Source organism: Bos indicus x Bos taurus, chromosome 5 (assembly GCF_003369695.1).
Source record: "Bos indicus x Bos taurus breed Angus x Brahman F1 hybrid chromosome 5, Bos_hybrid_MaternalHap_v2.0, whole genome shotgun sequence".
Classification (NCBI taxonomy): domain Eukaryota; kingdom Metazoa; phylum Chordata; class Mammalia; order Artiodactyla; family Bovidae; genus Bos; species Bos indicus x Bos taurus.
Genome location: NC_040080.1, coordinates 46,251,705 through 46,273,632, shown reverse-complemented (window position 1 = coordinate 46,273,632; position 21,928 = coordinate 46,251,705). Strand labels below are relative to the sequence as shown.

The following is a 21,928-nucleotide window of genomic DNA, read 5'->3' as shown; positions in this document are numbered from 1 at the left end:
AAAAATAGATTTTTGGTTTGTCAGATTCTAAACCCTACAAAATATTAGAACATGGCAAAGAATGTTTTGTTGGTTTAATGATTATTGTTGCTGTTCAGTGGCTAAGTCATGTCTGACTCTTTGAGACCCCACGGACGCAGCACATCAAGCTTCCCTGTTCTGCGCTTTCTCCCAGAGTTTACTCAAACTCAAGTCCATTGAATAGATGATGCCATCCAACCTCAACCTCTGGCGTCCCCTTCTCCTCCCACCTTCAATCTTTCCCAGCATCAGGGTCTTTCCCAATGAATCAGTTCTTCGCATCAGGTAGCCAAAGTACTGGAGTTTCAGCTTCAGCATCAGACCTTCCAGTGAATATTCAGGACTAATTTCCTTTAAGATGGACTGGTTGGATCTCCTTGCTGTTCAAGGGACTCTCAAGAGTCTTCTCCAACATCACAGTTCAAAAGCATCAATTCTTCTGTGCTCAGCTTTCTTTATAGTCCAACTCTCACATCCATACAGGACCACTGGAAAAACCATAGCTTTGGCTAGACGGACCTTTATTGGCAAAGTAGTGTCTCTGCTTTTTTAATATGCTGTCTAGGTTGGTCATAACTTTCCTTCCAAGGAGTAAGCGTCTTTTAATTTCATGGCTGCAGTCACCATGAAATTAAAGATTTTGGAGCCCCCCAAAATAAAGTCTGTCACTGTTTCCATTGTTTCCCTATCTATTTACCATGAAGTGATGGGACTGGATGCCATCTTAGTTTTCTGAATGTTGAGCTTTAAGCCAACTTTCCCACTCTCCTCTTTCACTTTCATCAGAGGCTCTTTAGTTTTTCTTCGCTTTCTGCCTAAGTGTGGTGTCATCTGCATATCTGATTATTTCTGATAATTTCTGATTTTTCTGATATTTCTGATATAATTTCTGATATTTCTCCCAGCAATCTTGATTCCAGCTTGTGCTTCATCCAGTCTGGCATTTCTCATGATGTACTCTGCATTTAAGTTAAATAAGCAGGGTGTTCTCTTAACAAGTTAAATAACTAGCATATTCTCTTGACAAAACCCTGTTAGCCTTTGACCTGCTTCATTTTGTACTCCAAGGCCAAGTCCTTGTTTTTCTGGGCATCTCTTGACTTTCTACTTTTTCATTCCAATCCCCTATGATGAAAAAGACATTATTTTTGGTGTCAGTTCTAAAAGGTCTTGTAGGTCTTCATAGAACCGGTCAACTTCAGCTTCTTTGGCAGCAGTGGTTGGGGCACAGACTTGGATTACTGCGATGTTGAATGCAAACAAACTGAGATCATTCTGTCATTTTTGAGACTGCACCCAAGTACTGCATTTCAGAGTCTTCTGTTGACCATGAGGGCTACTCCATTTCTTCTAAGGAATTCTTGCCCACAATAGTAGATATAACGGTCACCTGAATTACATTCACCCATTCCCATCCATTTTAGTTTACAGATTCCTAAGATGTCAATGTTCAGTCTTGTCATCTCCGGCTTGACTACGTCCAATTTACCTCGATTCATGAACCTAATATTCCAGATTCCTATGAAATATTGTTTTTTACAAAACTTTACAAGACTTTACTTTCACCACCAAATACATCCAAAATTGAGCATCATTTCCGCCTTGGCCTAACTGCTTCATTCTTTCTGGTGTGCTCAGTCCCTCAGTCGTGTCCAACTCTTTGCGACCCTACAGATGATAGCCCACCAGGTTCCTCTGTCCATAAGAATTCTGGAGTGGGTTGCCATTTCCTCCTCCAGGGGATCTTCCCAACCCAGGGATTGAACCTGTGTCTCCTGCGGCTCCTGCATTCCCAGTTGGATTCTTTACCGCTGAGCCTGTGGAAAAGTCCTATTCGTTCTCTCTAGAACTATCAGTAATTACCTTTGCTGTTCCCCAGTAGCATACTGGACACCTTCTGACCTGGGGGGCTCATCTTCCAGTGTTGTATCTTTTTGCATTTTCATACTGTTCATGGGGTTCTCCAGGCAAGAACACTGGTGTGGGTTGCCGTTTCCTCCTCCAGTGGACCACATTTTGTCAGAACTCTTCACTGTGATGCCTTCATCTTGGGTGACCCTGCATGGGCTCATGCCTTCATTAAGTTACACAAGCCCCTTCTGCCACCACAAGGCTGTGTTCCATGACGGGGTGAATCTTGTTAACAGCTTAAAATGTACACAAAAGTGAAATGAAATTAATTTTTCTATATCATACTATTTCTGTTCTGAACCATTCAAATTTGTATTAAATAAGATGGTGATACATTTTAAATCTGAGCAAACCTAATTGAAAGGTCACTGCCCAAAACAGCTTTAATCACGTCTAAAGGATACATGTGTGTGTATGTACATACTTCAAAAATTATATAGCAAGACTTCCCAAAAGGTAGATTAACACTTCTGCAGGATGCTAACTGGTATTTTGTAGAAAATGAGTTTCATGGTCAAACAAATTTGGGAAATACTGGACTAATAAAGTTAAAAGGTTTCCTGTGAATTTTGAATAGAGAAAACTCACCGTTCTCCCTAAACCTATATATATTACTCATTCATTCATTTTACAGGAGGCAAGCTATAGAATTCACTTTCAAACATACCTCTTTTATCAGAATGACCTTTAGAGCACTGGTTCCCCAGAGTATGAAGGTAAACAACGGCAAAAGAGAAAAGACATGTATAACTGGATAGCCTATTAATCTGTATTAAGTCAAGAACTGCCTATAATTCCTTCTTTGAAATAATTACATACTAATAGAATTATAGCTAATATTTATTAAAGATTTATTATGTGCCAGGTATTTCACAAAGTATTTGCTATTCATTTTCTCATTTATTGTTAAAAACAACTCTATGAGTCAGAACTAGTATCACCAGTTTTACAGGTGAGGAAAATGAGCATGAGTTGTCATTCTCTCACGGTTACAATTTAGCAAATGGAAAGGGCTGGGAGCTAACCCTAACTCAATATGGTTTCCAAGCTTGAGCTCCCTCACCAAATATGATATAATAAAAAGTTGTTTCAAGATTGCCTTAAAATAAATTCAGTTTCTCCCTAATAATATTTTAGAAAGTTGGCTGGGATACTTTTCATTATGTCATCTTGCACAGCCTTAAAGGAAAATTAGGTAGTAAAATCCATGTTGACCCATCAACCAGACTTGGTAGCATTTAAGATTTAAAACATTTTTATAAATGTTTATAATGGAATACATATTGGGTTAAAACTGGTAGAATTATATCTTATGAATTCCTTCTTAAAGAGTAAAAATCTCCTAACATGATAGAATATCTTTCTAAAAAGTGAAATCTTGGCTTATATCCTTAGTTACCAACAATCAGGGTAATTTCATAATGCTAGAATAACATATCAAGAACACCTGTGCACATAAAATTATTTACCCAATGCAACACCAAACACAATTTTAAGGGCATAAAAAATTGGATTTACATCTATGTAGAGCAATTCCTTGAGTTAAAATACATATAGATTTAGTTATTTTAAAGATTAATGCTTAAGTATTTCTTCTGTGTATTTGAAAGTTGCTATAAGTCAAATTCTGAGAATCTGGTCTTGTTTGGGCATTTAGATGTAAGCTAACATTTCCCCAAAAAACTAGTAACTCAAGTTTCTTCAGAAAATATCTAATTCTATTTTATTGGTGGATCAAAGTGTTATAAACCACAGCAAATCATGTATTTTTTTAAAACCAGGAGTCAGAATTATGTAAGAATTATTATGGAGAAATAGCAGAAACAATAACCTCAATTTCTAAAAGCTTTATATTTAACTGAATGATTCTTTTATATTTCAGAATGAAAGAAATCTGTAAGTACATTCTCACTGGAGTTTTCGCATTTAAAGTTGAAGAACAAGTGGAAGCTAAGAAGACAAGAGGGCTTCCCAGGTGGCTCCACAGGAAAGAATCCACCTGCCAATATAGGAGACTCAGGAGATGTGGGTTTGATCCCTAGGTCGAGACGATCCCCTGGAATAGGAAATGGCAACCCATTCCAGTATTCTTGTCTGAAAAACTCCATGGACAGAGGAACCTGGTGGGCTACAGTTCACGGGGTCACAAAGTGTTGGCAATGATTGAGCGTCTGAGCATGAATACATAAGAAAAAAGCTAAGTCATTTCAGTCGTGTCCGACTCTGTGCGACCCCGGCAACCCACTAGGCTCCCCCGTCCCTGGGATTATCCAGGCAAGAATACTGGAGTGGGTTGCCATTTCCTTCTCCAATGCATAAAACTGAAAAGTGAAAGTGAAGTCGCTCAGTCTTGCCCGACTCTTAGCGACCCCATGGACTGCAGTCCACCAGGCTCCTCCGTCCATGGGATTTTCCAGGCAAGAGTACTGGAGTGGGGTGCCATTGCCTTCTTTGACATAAGAAGTATAGAGGTTTTTTATTTTCTATAATTTACATGGGGAAGCAAAAAAAAAAAAAAAAAAAAGGCCTTGACTTAAAGCATTTTTCCTGAGTCGCAGCTATGCTACGAGCTAGCAGCAATCTTGTTGAAGTCACTTAAAATTGCTGGTTTCTGCTGTAAAAGGAAGGCATGAGATGATTTCTAAAATCCCTTTGAGCTTTAAAATCCAGTGATTCTAATGAGTTTACTGACTTCAAAAGACAGTACAAAATATTTACGGAAAATGCACACCCCCTGTAAACAGGTTAAGAAAAACCATGACATTGAATTAATCATTGGTGCTTCTTCAGCCTGACCCTAAGGCCCAGTGGAGCGATAAGGGCCCGTAGAGTGGAGTAGGAGCAGTACTGTTCCCAGAACATTTTAGCTCTAGTTTCTGTTTTTGAGGGCTTCCCTTGTGGCTCAGCTGGTAAAGAATCCGCTTGCAATGTGGGAGACCTGGGCTCAATCTCTGGGTTGGGAAGATCCCCTGGAGAAGGGAAAGGCTACCCACTTCAGCATCCTGGCCTGGAGAATTCCATGGATTGTGTAGGACATGGGGTCGCAAAGAGTTGGACACGACTGAGCGACTTTCACTTCACTTCTGTTTTTGAGGGGTGGGGTGGGTAATAATAATCAATAATTAGTAAGTAAATAAATGAAGGCATGCAAAGGAGAAAAAGCAGTAATCTTAACAATATTAACAATTTGCTGAAAGGGTGTCCTGAGTCTTACATGAATCAAAAGGCAATTTTTTCTACTGAAAAACATGCCTGCCTGCCTCTGAGTGTGGTTTTCTGTAGCAACTTTTACATTTCAGGCCAGGCTATGGTTTCCTCACTAACCCAGCTGTGAACCTGTCCAGCTGCTCACGGGCATCAACACTCCCAAGCTGCAGTGTGTAAGTGATGCCTTTTAAGGGTCAATCGGTAACAAGTGTGGGTAATTTGAATAGGCTCATCATCCTCTACTTTTTTTTTTTATTTTGGGGAAAAACCAGGACCTCTCCTGGAAAAGTGGATGACTGCACAAGTGAATCAGACCTCTAATTCTAGCCTGGAGATGGAAGATGCTAATGATCATACTTACATGGCAGGTCAAAGGTAATATGGCCCAACAATACACAACGTGAGTAAGGACCGGGCCCTATTTTTACCGTTATATTCCAGAAGTCGTCCTTTGGGGAAATGGACCCACTGTTCAGGGTTATAGCTGCTTGGCTACATTTGAGTGGATTATTAATCCACAAGGCATCTTCAAGTAAGGGTTAGTGGGTAATTCCAAGTGAGGATGATTAGACTGATCTTCTGACAGAAGAAAATACAAGAAAATCTGGCTTCAACTCCAGAGAAAGGGTGTACAAAAAAGAGAAGAAATTGAGGAGGATGAACGATATGGGGTCTGAGTCGTGTGCTCAAAGACCCACCAATGAGGAGGGCTGTAAAACCTACAGTGCACTATGACACAGTAAGGCAGGCCACTCACCTAGCCCTCACATCTCTGCTCTAAAGCCACCAGCAACTTATTTGGAATGTTGTTACTGACTGGTGTGTACTCTGCTTTAGAAGCTTCTTTTTTCCACCCCCCATTCAGAAATCATTTACTAAATGTCTGTTATATGCCACTGGGAGTAATAAGAAGAGGGACTAATAGTTCCTGCCCTCAACAGGTTGCAACAGGTTGGTTGCAATAAGTTGCAACAGGTTGGAAGAATGTGTACCCAAATATAAATCTCGTATCTGAAGATCACCAAAGTTCATCTACTTCAAATACTTTGGTTATTTATTCCTGCTGGCATTTGGAAAAATATCTAAACATACAGGAACTGAGAACCTTTCTTCTCTGCAGGCAGGCTCAGTGATAATCAAGGCTCTGTAGACCCAGGTGGGAAACCCCTAACTGCTCTCTCTCTTGCTCATGCACAGTATGGTACCAAATGACTGTCAAAACAAGCTCTCACATAAAGAGCATGAGACACTTCTAGCTCAATGTTAATACCATCTGAAACATTCTGGAAACAAAAATTCCAGATTTCATTGCTTATTTCTCATTTTTATGTCAGAAATCCTTTCTTTTTGTTTTCTCCATCAACAAGATGGAACTATCCAACGTAAACAAGATCTATATTAAAATACAGCAATTCAGTCCAGTTCAGTCTCTCAGTCATGTCCGACTCTTTGTGACCCCATGGACTGCAGCACGCCAGGCTTCCCTGTCCATCACCAACTCCTGGAGCTTACTCAAACTCAAGTCCATTGAGTCGGTGATGCCATCCAACCATCTCATCCTCTGGCGCCCCCTTCTCTTCCCTCCTTCAATCTCTTCCCAGCATCAGGGTCTTTTCAAATGAGTCAGTTCTTCGCATCAGGTGGCTAAAGTATTGGAGTTTCAGCTTCCGCATCAGTCCTTCCAATGAATATTCAGGACTGATTTCCTTCAGGATGGACTGGTTGGATCTCCTTGCAGTCCAAGGGACTCTCAAGAGTCTTCTCTAACACCAGAGTTCAAAAGCATCAATTCTGCGGCGCTCAGCTTTCTTTATAGTCCAACTCTCACATCCATACATGACCACTGGAAAAACCATAGCTTTGACTAGACGGACTTTTGTTGCCAAAGTAATGTCTTTACTTTTTAATATGCAGCAGCAGCTCACAATAATGAAAAGCACAAATAAATGACATTAACCACGACAAATGATTTTTAAAAAGATGATAAAAACAATTATTTCAAAGAACTATTTAAACAAGCAATCTCCACAGCTTCTCTAATTTATTCTGCCTATAAGACTACCAGGTAGGCATTATTATCTTTGTTTGATAGATGAAGAAACTGAAACCTGGGAGGGTAAAATGATTTTATTCAAGATAAATTTATTGCAATAAGGTTGAAAATTCTGACTGATCTCGTTTTACTCATCCAACCAGCTATCAAATTCTGTTTATTCTACCCTCATAATTTCTCTTTAATGTATTTCCTCTTTTATATCATCACTGCAGCCCCGATTCCAGAACCCCATTATCAACTCCAACCACAGGACCCTTTCCTAACCAGTCTTCCTGCTTCTCTACTATCTTGTATACACAAGAGATCAATTTTCTGAAGCACCATTCTGCTCACTTCCATTTCCCAGTCAAACATCTTTAACAAAGTCATTTTTCAGTCAGGCACTCAAACACTTCCCAATCTGTGCTCTCGAGTGACCTTTCTCCCACCGTACTCCCCACTCATCTCCACCAAGCATCCAAGCTTCATCAAACAGAAACCCAGCTTTTATTCAAAGACGTTTTGATCTTTTTTGTCTCTCCAACTTTGCTTTGAGAAATGACTTTCCTAATTCTTCCCACCACATCAAAGCATGTCTGAATTCCAGGCACTCATAGTACAAGGCCTAAGTCTACGCCTTCTCCACCAAGGAGCCTGAGCTTCTCTCCTCAGGCTGCCCATGGCACACCTCTATCTTCCTTTTTTTTTCCCCCCAAGAAATATTTACTGTGTAACTATTAAGTGCTAGTTACTACGGTAAATCAAGCAAAAAAAGCTTACACTTTAGTTAGGGAGTCACTAGTGAACAAAAAACCATTGCATCCTATAAGGTCCACAGAAAGTGGTCAGCTCAGGAGTCTACTTGAGCCTAGATGAAGGGTACATGAATTTGGCTTTGCCTAGGAAAGTCAAGCGGGGCTTCCCAGGAGAGCTAACACTTGAACTGAATGGGAAAAGCTGCTCAAGTGTCTGCTCAGAAGACCAGTGCATATATATAATCACAGGCATTGAGCTGGACATGCAGAGTCAAGAGTGGCAGACTGGATTCCCGTAGTGTAAAAAACAACAGCATACCACCACAAAGGGCTATTTTATGAGCCACAATAAAATGTTTGTGGAAGCAAGTTTTAAATTGAAAACTGTTATACAAATTTAAGATACCAGTTATTTATAAAGTGAAAGAAAGTAAAGTCGCTCAGTCATGTCTGACTCTTTGCAACCCCATGGACTGTAGACTGCCAGGCTCCTCCATCCATGGGATTTTCCCAGCAAGAATACTGGAGTGGGTTGCCATATCTTCCTCCAGGTGATCTTCGTCACCCAAGGATTGAACCTGGGTCTCCTGCATTGCAGGGAGACTCTTTACCGTCTGAGCCACCAGGGAATCCCTCATTTATTTATAAATAACGTATAAATGTTTCTCATCTACCTTTGGAATGTAATGGCCACAGGAATTATCAGACTCTTAAGAAATATATAAGTAGAAGGTAAAGGTTTAACAGTATCATTTATAAAGTTGGCAATCTAGGTTTCAAAATATACTGTTCTACTGCTCAATTTCTCTCTATGCACACATCCCCTCGCCTGAGAAACACACAATCATACACAACTTCCAAAGGTAAAGGGCTTAAGAGCAGTGGATCTACACTCATATTTTAAATGTACACTTAAAAATATAAGCAGAATCTTCAACTAGAGCTTCCAGATAATTTCCCTTTTTACTGTTAGCAACTTCCTAACATGACAGAACCTGTGCTCAGTTTGTAGGCACAAATCAAGGAGTTTCCATTTTTTCCACAGCACTAATGCATTCACAATCTATTCACAAGGATTCCCAGTCTTACTTCAATATATCTTTAGGAACTCAAATTGGTCAACACAATATAAAATAATATAATGAATAGTTTGTCATATGGATGAGAAACACAAGTCTAACTGTATATATTCATATGAAGGAACAGAGCTCACTGTCATCAGAAACACAGTCTGGGATTCTGAAACCATGGGAAACTGTGGCAATGAGAAAGAGAAAGAAAGAGAAATGGGTAGGGTGTGGAGAGGTGTACTGTGCCTTGTACATGACCAGGAAATGATTCAGGGCAGGGACTTCTGCCTCTAATGGCATGAACAGGTTAGTGAATCCTCTCCTCAAAACAATAAGAAAACTCAGTCATTTCAGGGTTCTGGAAATCAATCAAAGGCAGATAACAAATAGAGAAATTTCATGAAAAGTTGCTACAGCTTTAGGGTTAATACCAGCAGGAGGCTACAAACCTACTTCCTGGGGCTATTCCAACCCAAGAACTCCACCCTCTAATCCTCAGCTCTGCCAGGACAGCTTTTAAGATAGAGTCAGGTGAACACTCTTAAGAGTCCCTTGGACAGCAAGGAGATCAAACCAGTTAATCCTAAAGGAAATCAATCCTAAATATTCATTGGAAGGACTGACACTGAAGCTGAAGCTCCAATACTTTGGCCTCCTAATGTGAAGAGCTGACTCATTAGAAAAGAACCTGACACTGGGAAAGACTGAAGGCAGGAGGAGAAGGGGATGAGAGAGGACAAGATGGCTGGCTGGCATCACCGGCTCAATGGACATGAGTTTGAGCAAGCTCCAGGAGATGGTGAAGGACAGGGAAGCCTGGTGTGCTGCAGTCTGTGGGGTTGCAAAGAGCTGGACACGACTGAGCGGCTGAACAACAACAAAGGCCATGAAAACCAGTAGTTCTGCTGTCAGAGGGGGTAGACTCAGCTTGGGGTACTGGGGTGGGGTACAGTAGAAAGCCACGGCTTTGTCAGAAAAAGTGGCAAACTTGGTAGGAACCTAACTGGTTCTTCTAGCTTGAGGTTGCGGTCTGACTGGTGTGTGTGACAGATCAGCTAGAAATACGAAAGAAGATCCTAGAAATGAGAGAATTGTAGAATAACTAGTTATGTTCTCCTGACATTCCCGACTGATTGAAAATGCTGGGATGGGGAGGGGGGAGACAAAAGAGGGCGCAACAAAAGAAAAAGTGAAGGCGTACTTGAGAACTGGCTGGACTCTAAATGCACTTCCCAAATCACAAACAGATCAATAGAAGGTAGAAGCTTTCCACACTCCAGGTGCTTAAGCACAACTTATGCCCAAATCACTGTCTATGAAGAGAGAGGAGTGACTCCCAGCCAGGATAAAAAGTAAAAAGGAGAATAAACATCATTAAGCAGACACATTAGTGACCATGGAAGAGTCACACTCCACAGTTTAATCCAGGCAAAGTACTAAAAACACACACATTAACACTCATCTCTATGTTTCTCAAAAACAAAACCAACAAACTTCAGAGTGTTGAAATACATTACTAAAACATCTAAAACATACTAAAAAGTTACAAGACATGCAAAGAAATAGCAAAAGTGAGGCCCTGACTCAAGTAAACAAGCAGTAACTAGAAAAAGGCTCTCAGCGGCCTAGACCTTGTAGCAGATGACTTCAAAGTGACAATGACAAATGTATTCAAAGAATTAAAGGAAACGTGACAAGAATTAAAGGAAATATTCCCTAGTCAAGTAGGGGATCTTGACAGAACTACTTTAGAAAAATGAACAGAACTTTAAATCCAGCTTAAAAACAAACGAATCTGAACCTGTAGGGAACAAACAAGCATCCCCACATACTTGTGGCAAAAGTCCCAGAAGAAGAGAAGGAAAGAACAAATATTCGAAAAAATTGTTAAAAAATTTCCCAATTTTGATGGAAAACAATCCACAGACCCCCAAATTTCAATAAACTGCAAATATGATAAAAACAAAAATATCTATCCTCAATCTATCAATGTTACACTGCTCAAAGCCAAAGGTAAACCAAAAATCTTGAAGACCACAAGAGAAGAACAGCTCATCACGTACAGGGGGACAGTAGCAGGGTCAACAACTGCCTTCTTGCTGATGTCATAGGGCTGAGAACACAGGGAGAGACTGTCAACCAAGAACTCTACAGCTAGCAAAACTATCCTTCAAAAATGAAGACAGAAGCAAGACATTCCTAGATAAACAAAACCTGAAAATTTGTTTCAAGCAGACCTAGCCTCCAGAAAATCCTACATGATGTACTATCAGCTAAAAGGAAATGACATTAGAAAATAACTCAAATCCATAGGAAGATATGAAGATCAATGAAAATGGTAAATTTCTTTAAAGATAAAAGATCTTTTAAAGCAATAACTGTACTACTACTATACTGTTTCATTTCATATGACAATAACCCTGCAGAAAGGATGGTAAGGGACAGAACCCCACTGGACCAAATTGCTATATTTTACCAGCAGCATAATCAGACCAGATCAGATCAGTCGCTCAGTCGTGTCTGACTCTTTGCGACCCCATGAATCGCAGCACGCCAGGCCTCCCTGTCCGTCACCAACTCCCGGAGTTCACTCAGACTCACGTCCATCGAGTCAGTGATGCCATGCAGCCATCTCATCCTCTGTCATCCCCTTCTCCTCCTGCCCCCAATCCCTCCCAGCATCAGAGTCTTTTCCAATGAGTCAACTCTTCCCATGAGGTGGCCAAAGTACTGGAGTTTCAGCCTTATCATCATTCCTTCCAAGAAATCCCAGGGCTGATCTCCTTCAGAATGGACTGGTTGGATCTCCCTGCAGTCCAAGGGACTCTCAAGAGTCTTCTCCAACACCACAGTTCAAAAGCATCAATTCTTCGGTGCTCAGCCTTCTTCACAGTCCAACTCTCACATCCATACATGACCACAGGAAAAACCATAGCCTTGACTAGACGAACCTTTGTTGGCAAAGTAATGTCTCTGCTTTTGAATATGCTATCTAGGTTGGTCGTAACTTTCCTTCCAAGGAGTAAGCGTCTTTTAATTTCATGGCTGCAGTCACTATCTGCAGTGATTTTGGAGCCCAGAAAAATAAAGTCTGACACTGTTTCCACTGTTTCCCCATCTATTTCCCACGAAGTGGTGGGACTGGATGCCATGATCTTTGTTTTCCGAATGTTGAGCTTTAAGCCAACTTTTTCACTCTCCACTTTCACTTTCATCAAGAGGCTTTTGAGTTCCTCTTACATACATACACACACACACACACACACACACAGAGCCATCAGTAGGTTGTAATAACTCCAAGATGTAATTCTTGATTAAGAACTAAGAAAATACAAAAATAACAACAAAAATAAATAATTTAAAAAATTGCAAAGGGATTCAAAAGATACACAAAGAATTTATTTAACATAAATCAGTAAAGAAGGAACAATAAAGGACAAGAGACATATAAGAACAAATAGTAAAATGGCAGACATAAATCCACCTATATTAACAATTATATTAAAAGTAAATAGACTAAATACTCTGATACAAAGGCAGTAATTTTCAGACTGGACAAATAAGATCCAGATGTATGTTTGTTTGTTTGTTTTTCCCCAAGAGACATATCTTAGATTCAGAGTTTGAAACTAAATGAAGGAAAGAGATGTCATGCAAATAGTAATTAAAAGATACATGCAGTGGTCATATTAGTATCAGACAAAACAGACTTAAGCCAGGAACTACTAATAGAAACAAAAAGGGACATTTCATATTGATAAAAGGCCTAATTGGTTAGGAACATTCTGTAGGACAGACCATCTCATCTACTAAGCTGTAAAACAAGTCTCATTAAGTTTAAAAAGACTGAAATCATACAAAGTATATTCTCTGAGAACAATGGGATTATAAAGAGAAAGACTTGGGACATCCTTGCTGCTGCTGCTAAGCCGCTTCAGTCGTATCTGACTCTGTGCGACCCCATAGATGGCAGCCCACCAGGCTCCCCGTCCCTGGGATTCTCCAGGCAAGAATACTGGAGTGGGTTGCCATTTCCTTCTCCAATGCATGAAAGTGAAAAGTGAAAGTGAAGTCGCTCAGGTTGTCTACTTGAAAGTTACACAGTCGTGTCCGACTCCTAGCGACCCCATGGACTGCAGCCTACCAGGCCCCTCCGTCCATGGGATTTTCCAGGCAAGAGTACTGGAGTGGGTTGCCATTGCCTTCTCCGGGGACATCCTTAGACATGTGGAAATTAAACAACACACTTCTATATAAGCTAGGACTAAAGAAAAAGTCATAAGGAAAAATTTAAGAATATCTTGAACTGAATGAAAATGCAAACACAATATATCACACTTTATGGGATGCAGCTAAAGGGAAACTTAAGGGGTAAAGTGTAGCTTTAAACATATATTACAAAGGATAAAATTCTAAAATCAATGACCTAAGATTACATGTCAAGAAGCTAGCAAAATAGGACCAAGTCAAACCCAAAGCAAGCAGAAGGAAAGAAATAATAAAGATCAGAATGGAAATAAATGACATACAAAACAGAAAAACAACAGATTTTAAAAAGTCAATGAAATCGAAAGCTGGTTTTCTAGAAAAAGCTGCAAAATCAAAAAACCTTAACTAGATTAACCAAGAAAAAAAGAGAAGACATAATTACCAAAATCAAGGATGAAAGGGTGGGTATCAGTATGAACGCAGTAGAAATTAAAATAATCAATGGAATTATTATTAGAATAACTTTATACCAACAAGATAGCTAATTAGCAGGTAACAGAAAAATTCTAGAAAAACACCAATTACCAAAACTGATTTAATAAGACTTTATACCAACAAGATAGCTAATTAGCAGGTAACAGAAAAATTCTAGAAAAACACCAATTACCAAAACTGATTTAATAAGAAATAGAAAATAGAAAAAAGAAAAACACTGATAACTAGCAAAGAAATAGACTTAGTGATTAAAATACCTTGATAAAGCCTCTGATTTATAGTATTTTATTCTTTCTTTTTCCTTCTTTTCTAGTACTTCTGTTAAATCTGTAAGTTCATCATCATTTGTACGTGATTTGGAAATGCAGCCAATACAGCAGCCTATGTATTTTAATTCTAGAATGGACGCTATGGAAAGTCTCATTTGTTACCACCATGCCCAGACTTTTCAAATAAATTGTCTATTATAGTCCATTACCTACGAAGTTAAAAATTATCTGCTTCTATATAACTCTGACACTGATAAGATAACATGTCTTCAAGGGAAGAATGGATTTTTCTTGGTAGTCCAATAAAAGAAAATGGAAAGTATTAGCAGGTTAAATCTATCCTTATGCAACAAAAGCTTCCCCTACAAGGCTCTTTACAGGGAAGTAAATCTTATCAAGTGGTTTAAAGGCTGAGTAAAGCTCTCCTCCTAATAATCTGATACAGAATGGCAAAAAGAAAGCTAAAAACTAGAGAGAGATCTTTCTATGCAGAGTATAGGACATTTTTATCTTAGGAAATATACCACACAATCCCACAAACAAAATGATTTCCTGTATGATGTGATAACATACCTATTGTAATTTATGATGCTTCCTTTACTCCCGTAACAGGTAAAGTCAAAGAGGTAGGCTGGGGCCAGGGATTAGTAAACCAGGTATGAGTTTGGATTTTATTCTAAGTATGTTAGAAAACCATTAGACTCAAACAGGAAAATAGCATTATTTGCATTAAGAGACAAAGGATCTTGGCCGCTATGTGATAAATTAGGCAACAGTAACAGAAAAAGTGAAAAGGTTTGGATTAGAGTGGTGACAATGATGATGAACACCTCACATGAATTAAATTCTTTTAAGTCTCCTAAAAGCCACTTGAAATAGGTGCTACTGGCTTCATCTTGCAGATGAGCATGCCAAGGCAGAGAGAGATTAAATAACTGGCCAAAGGTCATACTACTAATTACAGACGATATTAGGACTCAGACCTAAAAAATCTGGTGGAAATGCTGAGCTCTTAATTATAGACACTATCCAGATATGGTCTTAAGATGAAGAGAAAAGGCTGAAGTAAGAAAAAATTCTAGAGTCACGGTGACCAAGACTTGCTAATGGACTGGATGCAGAGATGATGGAAATAGAGAAAAAAATCATTCACAGGTTTCGTTTGAGCAACTAGGTGAATTTAGTAGTATCATTATACAACAGAGACAGGATAAAAAACAGGAGGGAAAGGAGTCCTAGGACCCAGCTCTGGAGTACTACATTTAAAAGCTGAATAGAGAAAGACGAACCAGCAAGAAAGACCAAGAAAGGACTTTCAGTGCCTAAGAGGGAAACAGGGAGTGTCATGAAAGCCAACAACTCAAGTGTCTCAAGGAGGAGGGAGGAGGCAGTGTGTAGCATACTGCTGACAGATTGTAGAGAATGAGGACAGAGGACTGTGAGATTTTTGCAGAATGAAGGTGACCCGTAAAGCTGAAAAGAGCAGCCTCCTGCTAAGTTAACTCTCATCATCACACTTACCTTGTTTTACTGTCTGTCCCATGTCTAGACTGTAAGCTCCTGGGCAATGACCGTGAGCTCTGTCCTAAATCCTTACCTTCTAATTACAATGCTTGGAGTAGAATGGAAATTACATTAGTGCTATGCAATGTAATGTAAATGCAAAATTAATTCAAAGGGTTTTTGGGTATGATGATTAAGAAGATTTCAATAGGACGATGACAGGCCTCCTTCTATTTCATCACCTCATCACTCACGTACCGTCAGAGATCCGTTCTGTGTGCTGGGTGAGTTGCTGCTCTGCTCCCCGTGGGCTTGCGTGCTTCCGTAGAGTGTCAGGTTATGCTCACTGGTCTGGCCGGCATAGTCCTGAGTGTGTGGCACTCCATACTCTGTGGGAATTCCATTCTGTGGAGGTGGTGGAAACGGGATGGTAGTAAAAGGCTGAACCATTGCATCAGGAGTTGTTGTTGGCTCCTGGTTACCCTGGAACAAACAGAGAAAGAGAAGATAAGACTAAAAAAAAAAAGTTGACTAGTTACCAAAGGACCAAAGATTTTTTAAAGCAAACTTTTTTTAAATGCAAGGAAATTTGTTACAGAAGATAAGTTACAAGATTTGAAATTTGTTTGAGCCATTACTGTTTGCTTTAGTACACTCTATTCCTTTAGTGATTATTAGGGGAAAACTAATTTCACTAAATTACAATTCTTTGTAATTGATTTGTAATTTGTTGAAAACGCCAATACTTTGGCCACCTGATGCAAAGGACTGACTCATCGGAAAAGACCCTGATGCTGTGAAAAGACTGAAGGCAGGAGGAGAAGGGGAGGACAGAGGGTGAGCTGGTGGGATGGCATCACCGACTCGATGGACATGAGGCTGAGCAAGCGCCGGGAGTTGGTGTGGACAGGGAAGCCAGGTGTGCTGCAGTCCACGGGGTCACAAAGAGTCAGACATGACTGAGTGACTGAACTGAAATTACAATTCATAGCAACAGGTAGAATGACAGTATAAATTAAATTCTCAAAACCAGATGATATATACCTCTAGATTTTAAGAACACAGAATTCAGGAGAAAGTACATTGTTAACAAAATTAATCTTTGAATTTCAAGGTAGAGATTTATTTAAGTCTTGGCCACTAAGTTAATTAAAAAAAAAAAAAAAAAACCTTTCCTTAAATTAGAAACAAAAAAATTTCTTAGACAAAAACCTTGAGTTTTTCATAATTACTGCTAGCATTTCAAGGCTAGCAGATACTTCTCCACATGGCGTCCATCCCCAGATGCTTACTTGGGATCTCATGTGATAGCTCAAATATCACTACAGGACATACAGTAACAGCAGGAACTCGTTAGAAGCCATTTTGACTCCACAGCCCCTGTCTTATTTCTGTTCCGTCTTTAAGTTCAGATATAAATGAGGAGTTAAATCTTGTGTAAGAGATTTTGTAAAATCCTCCCTTCTCAACAACTTACCTTCTGACCTCCCATTTTAGTCCATAAAAGGCAGAGTCATTATTTTACTAACAACAAACACATTTTCAAAGTCCGGGGCCACTATCCTTTTGGAAATAGCTGAAAGAGATGGTCAAATGCTTCAAAGTGGTAGCACTTTGATAAACCCCTTCCCCCATATTTTAGACATCATAGCATTAGGGATCAAAGAAAATCTGGGTTTATATCACTTGGATTCCTCTTAATCATGAGCATCAGTTCCTTCAAACAACAAAGTAATTATTCCTCTTTCTTCCTCAGTTATGGTTATCCTTCTTTCCCCTCAATTTAAGAAGGGATTTTCTACCCACTGAGAGGTACAGGAAACTGAACTTCCAGTAGCACTGTCTAACACCATTCCAGGTTTTTAGCATTAATTTGATGGCCATTAAACTCATTGGAAAAGACTCTGATGCTGGGAAGGATTGGGAACAGGAGGAGAAGGGGACGACAGAGGATGAGATGGCTGGATGGCATCACTGACTTGATGGACATGGGTTTGAGTGAACTCTGGGAGTTGGTGATGGACAGGGAGGCCTGGCGTGCTGCGATTCATGGGGTCGCAAAGAGTCGGACACGACTGAGTGACTGAACTGGACTGAAACTCATACTATTGCAAAAAAAATTGAATCCAAAACTGGAGAAAGATCTCACATTACTTTTTAAAGGAAGGTTCAACTATCCTTTAAAATCTGCCTAAAATAAAACAGAACAAATTTACAAAGGCTGTTATAAATAGAGAAATATATGATCATAGATTGGAAAGCTGGGTATTCTGAAAATGACAATGCACCCCAAATTCCACAAACCCAATCAAAATCTCAGCAGGTGTTTTTGTATAAACTGACAAGTTGTTATTAAAATTTATATGGAAATGCAAAGTATCTAGAGTAGTCAAAACAATAACACAAACTGGAGGACTTATACTACCTGAGTTCAAGACTTACAAAGTGATGATAATCATAATAGTGTGGTACTGGTTTAAAAACATACAACAGATAAACGAGATAGAAAAGAACCCAGAGACAGAAATAAACATTTACAGTGAATATTAAGGCATCAAGTCCATTCAGCAGGGGAAAGACTTTTTAATAAATGAAAAACTGAATACCCAATGAAAAAAAAAAACCTCAACTTTCACCCTATATTTGTAAAAGTTAACCTGAAAGAGATAATAGACCTAAGTGTAAGAGCTAAAACTATAAAACTTTTAGAAAAGGCAGCAAAATCTTCACACCTTTGCGATAAACAAGAAATTTTGGGGACATAAAAAAATTAAGAACTATTAAAGAAAAAAATGACAGAGTAGATTTCACCAAAATTAAAAACAATTGTTCTCCGAAAATCAACTTAAAATAATAGAGAGACAAGGCAGAGACTGTGAGACAATATTCACAATACATACATCTGGAAAAGGACACCAGAATCTATAAAGAAATGTTACAGATCACAATGAAAAGAACAAGGCGTTTGAAAGAAAGCTAACGACTTTTTAACAACCACATCCCACAGAAAGATATACCAATGGGCAGAAAAAACTTGAAAAACTATTTTAAAATACATGAATGGCTATTTTAAAACTAGCAATAATAATCTATTCCAAAGCACCCAAATTTAAATTATAATACAAAACATACAATATATAAGATCTGAAAAAACAGAAAGGTATATTTTATTTCTGAGTAATAATAAAGATAAAAAGTTAATCATTCCCCAAATCAAATATAAACCTAGTATAATTTCCAATCAGAAGCAAATCAAATGGTGCCTAAAGAAGGAAACAGGACCAAATACTTTTCTAACTTGCATATGAAAAAATACTAATAAAGTCTGCAAAAGGAAAACCCATGAAGGAGGAGATGCTCTATCATATATTAAAACTTGCCATAAAACTACTATGATTCAATAGTAGGAATATACAAAATGACTAAAGGAACACTGATAATCCTGATTTAAGTTTATATGGAAACTCAATAGAAGATAAAAGTGGCATTTCAATTCAGTGGAGGGGATGATTATTTATCATATGGTACTGGTATTAAAGAGGTTTCCCTGGTGGCTCAGATGATATTTGTATTGAATAGAAGTTGGCTACCCACCAAAAAGAAAATACTCATGCTCCATGCAAAAAAAAAAAAAAGGAATAAAATATAATTAAAACTATGAAAATATAAGAAATATTGGGAGTGTTACTGGGGTGGGGTGATTCTTAAGTAAGACAGGAAACCTAAAAACCAGAAAAGTTAAAAAAAAAAAAAAAGATTTGGCTATGGAAGACAGGAAGAAAAGAAGAGAGAGGAGGGGGAGGAGAGGAAAGAGAGGGGAGAAATGGATTTTAAAGTCAAAAGAAAAACCAACTGGGGAAAACATCTACAGCATAAGACAGACACACACTGGTAACCATCACTAAGTGCAGGTTATTTAACCTGAGGAGAAACACACACACAGACAGAAAAAGACAAAGAACACAACAACAGTTCACAGAAGACGAAATACAAACGGCTGTATGATAAAAATGCTTAATCTCACTAACAAATCGAAATACATATTAACGGCAAGATAAGTCCATTTTTTTCACCATCAAATCATAAAAAAATTAAAAAACCATTTTATTGACATAATTGACATATACAGTTGGCCTTCTCTTTGAATACACGCTCTGCAGTGTGTATTCAAATAACCACTGATTGAAAAATACTAGGGGAAAAAAAAAAAATCCCAGAAAAGTAAAGCTTTACTTTGCCATAGTCCAGCAACTATTTACATTGTATTTATAACTATTTACATGACATTTACACTGTACTAGGTATTATAAGCAATGTAGATATGATTAAAAATATATGGGAAGGGACTTCCCTGGTAGTCAGGTGGTTAAAACTTGGTGCTCCCAACGCAGAGGGCACAGGTTCAATCCCTGGTCAGGGAACTAAGATCTCACACGCCAAAACAATAAAAATTACAAAAATTAAAAAAAAAAATATGGGAGGATGTGCACAGGTTATATGCAGATATTAGTTATGCCATTTTATACAAGGGACTTGAGCATCTGCAGATTTTGGTATCTGCAGGGGGTCCTGGAACCAATCCCCTGTGGATACCAAAGGACAATTCTACAATAAACCCCACTGATTTATTCATAGTGTACGCTCTGGTAAGTCCCTGTGGATACTGAGGGACAATTCTACAATAAGCCCCACTGATTTACTCATAGTGTATGCTTTGGTAAGTTCTGACATATATACGTACACTCATGAAATCATCACCACAATCTAAACAGTGAACATATCTATCCAAACCCCCCCCAAATTTCCTCATGCTCCTAATAAGTTTATATTACTTTTATAATAAAGCCTACAAAGTATTTTTTAATGTAAAAAGAGAATGATGACTAGTGTAATCAGTAAAGGGAAGCCAATATACTGAAGCATTGAGTTATTATGCTGTTCTCAAAAAAAAAAAAAAAATGGAACTGACATTACCTACAGAAGTTATACAGCATCAAAATTCAGCTGTCTCTAGTGTCTAAGAATCACGTCTACAAAGTAGTAGGAATGCTTTACATAAAAATCCTTCCCTTCATTTAGTTCTTAAAAATTATGCTAGTTTTTACCTGTAGTTTTTCAGGAAAGAAAATCCTTGTCATTCATCACTATATAAGTTATTTTCATGATCTCAAGGTCAGGGTACTGTAAATGATTTCTCTCTATTCTGGGTGTCCTAAGAAAGAAAGAAAATAATCCTGTCCCTTCTCTTTCAAATTATTCAGTGCTATCTAACTATCTACCTACCTACCAAACTACATGAAGCACACTACTTCAGAAATCCTCATGGGATTTACTAGCCTGAAGACAGATAAGAAAAAATTCTATTTCAGGTGGGTTGGTGAATAAAAGGGAATAAGAGCACCAAAGGTATGCACAGACCTATGCTTCAACTCCAGGCATAAACAGAGACACTGGACAGGTCTACTAAATAACCCGTAAAGGCTAAAGACACTGTTGTGCAGTTTATGAACACAGCAAGGGGGACTTCTAATACCCCACTGGGCTCCTCTCAGACTCTCCTCTTTCGGGGCAGCCTCCACCCTCCATTTCAGCTCTGCTGGGGAGGATGCTCTGGCACACAAAGCACAATATTAACTCTCCCCCAGAGGCAGTCTTGACAAAGCTGGCTCAGTCAACCGAATAAACCTGTCAATTAGCAGTGGGAGATGGGGGGAAGACAGGTCAAAACTTCTAAGATCACTTGTGGCCTTTGTACCATGTGTTTCAAAGTAATGCAAGACAGGTAGAGGCTGAACTATTTCTCCCTCAAAAGGGAAATGTAAACCCTTATCAGGAGATCAAGAAGAAACTCTTGATAGTTTATTTTGTTACATACAGGAATTTTTTTAATGTTATTAAAAAACACTATGTTTACACACTACAGGTAAGAAACTGGAATAGGAGTGACTTTGCATTTTACCTCATACACTCTGCAATGTCTAAAAATTTCCCCAGGTAAACATTATTATAATTTAGAAACGTTATATGGTTTTCAGACTTCCACTAATCCAGGCTATATTCTTAAGTTTTAAGTTCAGAAGAGAAGCACTATAGCCTGCAGACAAACTGTGAGATAATAGTCAACATGATTATTTCTAGGTAAGAGCTTACCTCTTGTTTTATGAAGATATTTTAATATCACAGACTAAACAGTTTAAGTGTATCTATCTCATCTGACAAAATGAATTAACTTTTTCTTGTAGCCCACAAAACTAGACATAACTTCTTTTTCTTAATTTAACGGTCTGTAAACTTTCTCATCCACAAGATTAAAAAATTGACAATAAGGAGTACGATGCAAATAAAATTTCTACCTTGCCTAACAAGGCTCTAATAAAGATTTATCTACAACTCCTTTCTTCCCTAGAATATAAACTAAGATTTTATGTGAAAGATGAGGGGAAAAATAAAGGA

General features: G+C 38.6%; 1 protein-coding gene across 26 annotated transcripts in view; it reads right to left on the bottom strand.

Annotated features, from left to right (window-relative positions):
• RBFOX2 (RNA binding fox-1 homolog 2) overlaps nucleotides 1-21,928 on the bottom strand; it is a 293,235-nt gene that overhangs the window by 51,064 nt on the left and 220,243 nt on the right. For all 26 annotated transcript variants that reach the window (XR_003511102.1, XR_003511103.1, XM_027541823.1 and 23 more), the window contains one exon: nucleotides 15,734-15,958. Coding sequence is in view for 24 of the 26 variants with exons in the window: in XM_027541823.1 (XP_027397624.1) it covers nucleotides 15,734-15,958 (225 nt within the window). In the remaining 2 variants the exon portion in view is untranslated. The remainder of the gene's footprint in view (nucleotides 1-15,733; nucleotides 15,959-21,928) is intronic.